Here is a 4,255-nt window from a genome sequence, read left to right on the forward strand (position 1 = left end):
AAGTCCTGGGTTCAGTGGAGACTGAGGGCAGAACAAGAACAGCCTGTGAGGATGACAAAGGTGGATTCAAATATATTGGACCTCTTCTTCATAGTGGAAATGAACCTGAGATAGAAATAATGTCACCAAGTGCAGCTGTGAAGACACAGAATGGAAACAAGGAGAGATTAATTTCCCTCCCAGGGCAGGGCTGTGGCACAACACATCTCCCAGAAGGAGTCTGGGTCAGCCCCAGGCTCTGTGTGGGCAGGCAGAGGCAGGCAGGAGGCAGAGCTGTCAGCAAAGGAAGGGCCCAGCCAGGTGGGGCAGCCGGGGGATGCCGACAGCCTGCAGGGACAGAGGCGCAGGGCAGGGACACCGTGGGACAGCCTGGGCTGCACAGGGCACAGGGATGGGCAGCAGCTGCAAGACAGCCCTGCCAGAGCCAACTTGGGCAGCACTTTGGCCATGGCTGCTGGCCCTGGGCCTGAGGCCGTGAGGGGACAAGTGACCCTTGCAGGCCTGGGGCCTCATTGCCTCCTTGTCCCTGCTCAGCATCCTGGCAGGGGCCGCCCCATGCTCCTGCCCTTGGCATTGCACATTCCCACATGCCAGTGCCCATCCCAGGAAGAGCCCTGAGCAAGGAGGGAGGGACAGGATCTGCCTGGCCAGAGGCTGGGGCTCAGGCCTGGGCTCTTTGCATTCCTCAAACACATCCAGGTTTGCTCAGCACCAGAGACACATTTGCCTTGTTTGTCCCCAGCTGTCATCACTGCCTCCAGTGTTCAGCTCTAACTGGAACCAGGGGAAAATTTCTCATTTGTGTCTCTCAGAGGTACCCATTAAAACTTGGAAAACTTTGGAGTTTCAATTTAATTTTGAGTTGTTGAGAAGTTTTCTGAACACTCTCTCAGGGACTCAGTTTGATGTAAATAACACCGAATCCCCAAGAGTCTGATTTCAGTCCTTGTGCTGTGTCTGTACTGCTGAGCTTTAAAGGAACAGCTCTTCCCAGGACCAGCTCCTCTCCCAGCCCAGCAGGGCTGAGGGCTCTGCCTGCAGGCACTGAGGGGACAGGAGCCAGGCAGAGACAGGCTGAAGGCAATCAGGATTGGGAAGACATTGAGTTGAGACTTCACTTGGGGAAAGATCTTCACAGCCCTGTGCATGGTGAGTGTGTGGGTGCAGGGCAATGTCCTCTGTGCTCCTGGAGGGATCCCCTGAAGCCAGCGCACCCCACAGCCTGGAGGATGTGTCAGGAGGACTCTCCCAGTTTCTCTGTGGCACAGGAGCAGGAGGAGGAGGAGGAGGAGGAGGATGTGCTGCAGAGCGGGGCTGCCCTGGGCACCATCAGAGGGACAGGGCAGGACGGCTCCTGCTGCCAGGGACGACTGCAAGGGCTGAAGCTGGGGCTGCAGCCAGGGCTGCTCAGGGCTGTCCTGCAGAGCAGCTCCTGCAGCCCTCAGGGCTCTTGGCCAGCCCAGTGCCACCTGCCAGGGGCAGCTCTCAGCCTGCCTGGCAGCTCCCCATGGACGCTGCAGGGGAGAAGTTGTAGGTGGAAGGAGCCACCCTCATCAGGGCAGATTCCTCCTGCTGTTGAGATGGTGCTGCATGGCCAGGGCTGCTCTCAGCTTTCTCCTCAAGGGAAGGGAAAGGGGCTGTCAGCTTTGGCTGTGTCACTGAGACTCCTGTACTGTAACCCTGGGCATCAGCAGATGGGCCTCAGATCTCCCTCAGACAGTGGCTCCTCAGCCTCCTCTCCCTACAGACAGCAGCAGCAGCACCTTGGCTTGCAGCATCTCTGTTTGTCTGCCCTACCCTTAAGGCCCCGCTGCCAGGGAGATGCCCCTGGGCAGTGCCCTGTGCTGGGAGGAGTCTGCAGGACAGAGCTGAGCCCCCAGGGCTGGGCTGGGCTCTGGCAGCACTGGCAGGGACAAGGCTTGGATAGAGAGAAACAGCTCCCAGTAGGCACAACTCCAGGCAGCAGAGAGCCAGACCAGCCTTGGTATCCTTTCCTGTTCATGTGCATAGGGAAAGAGAGAAGGGTTTGGATAAAGTTATTTTTAAACTGGAGAATTCCAAGAGTCCACTGTATTTTTCAAGAAAGATTTAAGCGTGATCATGCTGAAATAGAGAGAGGTTAAATGAACAAAGGGCACCTGTGTGGGACCAGCAGGTCTGACTGCACTGGGGCACAGCGAGCCTGTTTTCCCTCTGGGCTCCCCAGTGTTCAGCCTGAGAGCAATGCTGAAGATAAAGCAGTAACTCAGAAGGAGCAGAAATCCAAAATCAAAAATAAAGAAATTAAAGAAAATTTCCTTCAAAACAAGATAAATATTTTGAGGGGATTCCTAATGAAAGAGCATAGGATGGACTCAAGGAAATCTGTCCAAGCTTGTCAAAGTCTTCTTTCAACAGTTCACTATGCCCAGAGTGAAGGAATGTCCAACAGCAGCTCCATCAGGCACTTCCTCCTGCTGGCATTGGCAGACACGTGGCAGCTGCAGCTCCTGCACTTCTGCCTCTTGCTGGGCATCTCCCTGGCTGCCCTCCTGGGCAACGGCCTCATCATCAGTGCCGTAGCCTGCAGCCACCAGCTGCACACGCCCATGTTCTTCTTCCTGCTCAACCTGGCCCTCAGCGACCTGGGCTCCATCTGCACCACTGTCCCCAAAGCCATGCACAGTTCCCTCTGGGACACCAGGAACATCTCTGACACAGGATGTGCTGCTCAGCTCTTTTTCTTTCTGTTCTTCACTGGAGCAGATTTCTCCCTCCTGACCATCATGTGCTACGACCGCTACGTGTCCATCTGCAAACCCCTGCACTACAGGACCCTCCTGGGCAGCAGAGCTTGTGCCCACATGGCAGCAGCTGCCTGGGCCAGTGGTTTTCTCTTTTCACTGCTGCACACAGCCAATACATTTTCGCTGCCCCTGTGCCATGGCAACGCCCTGGGCCAGTTCTTCTGTGAAATCCCACAGATCCTCAAGCTCTCCTGTGCCAAATCCTACCTCAGGGAACTGGGATTTCTTGCTGTTAGTGTTTCTTTAGTATTTGGTTGCTTTGTATTCATTGTTTTCTCCTATGTGCAGATCTTCAGGGCCGTGCTGAGGATCCCCTCTGAGCAGGGACGGCACAAAGCCTTTTCCACCTGCCTCCCTCACTTGGCCGTGGTCTCACTGTTCCTCAGCACTGGATCATTTGCTAACATGAAACCTCCCTCCATGTCCTCCCCATCCCTGGATCTGACCCTGTCAGTTCTGTACTCGGTGGTGCCTCCAGCCCTGAACCTCCTCATCTACAGCCTGAGGAACCAGGAGCTCAAGGCTGCAGTGTGGAGACTGATGACTGGATGCTTTCAGGAACATTAAACTGATGATTAATTTCTGCAAATAACTTATAATCAAATTATTCTTTAAAAGTTATTTTGGGTTTGGTTGTGTTTGTATTTTTACTTTTTTTATACTGACCACAAAAAATTTCATTTCTTCTGATATTTCTCATTTTGTTTCTTTCCACCTTCCCTGTGCCCACAGACTGTGTCAATGAGGGGCTGTGCTCTCAGTGGCTTTAAATGAACTAAAGGATGTCCCAGCAGAGTTTTCTGCAGAGATGCCCTTTTGTTGCCTTCTCTGGAGCTGCAGCAGCAATGTCTGTGTGCAGAGCTGGGGGCAGATCAGTGCTGGCACAGCAGCTGTGCCCAGCAGCAGCAGCACTTGGTGTTTCCAGTGCTGCTGCCGTGGCCCTGTCCCGCTGCCCTGGTGGCCCTGGTGTTGCTGTAGGGCCTGAGTGCTCTCGGGGCCAGGCACAGCCCTGGGGGTGGCAGTGCTGGGGCTGCAGCAGGGACAGGCCATGGGCACTGCTGGGGCAGCACTGACGCCTCAGCCCAGGGCCTGGGGGCTCCAGGCTCCTTGCCCAGGCTCTCTCAAGAACACGCCCAGGCCAGTGCTCAGCACAAAAAACCCCCGTGAGCAGACCCAGGCTGGCCATGGGCAGGCTGGGGGCAAACAGCATGGCTGGGGCTCTGCAAGGGCCGTGGGGCAGACGGGAAGGAGCAGCAGAGCAGGGGCTGATCCATCCCCAGTGCGCTGCACAGCCCATGGCAGCGTCCCAGAGCGTCCTCATGGAGCTGCCAACAACATCCCCCCTCTGCAGCCCTGGCCTCTCCCCCAGCTCACACAGGTGCCCCATCCTTGCAGGCACAGACACGGCAGCACTGGCTCAGCAGCCCCTGTTTGCATTGCACAGAGCAGGGGGAGCACCCCCATGCTGT

The 4,255-nt window shown here is 55.9% G+C and overlaps 1 protein-coding gene across 1 annotated transcript; it reads left to right on the top strand.

The window, feature by feature from the left end:
- Positions 1 to 2,588: 2,588 nt before the first annotated feature.
- LOC134434341 (olfactory receptor 14J1-like) lies at positions 2,589 to 3,329 on the top strand (the record flags this gene model as incomplete). Its single annotated transcript, XM_063183011.1, has 1 exon — positions 2,589 to 3,329. A coding segment is annotated over exon 1 (741 nt), but the record flags the coding sequence as incomplete, so codon positions are not given.
- Between the last annotated feature and the right edge of the window lie 926 nt (positions 3,330 to 4,255).

Source organism: Melospiza melodia, unplaced genomic scaffold, assembly GCF_035770615.1.
Source record: "Melospiza melodia melodia isolate bMelMel2 unplaced genomic scaffold, bMelMel2.pri scaffold_35, whole genome shotgun sequence".
Lineage (NCBI taxonomy): Eukaryota > Metazoa > Chordata > Aves > Passeriformes > Passerellidae > Melospiza > Melospiza melodia.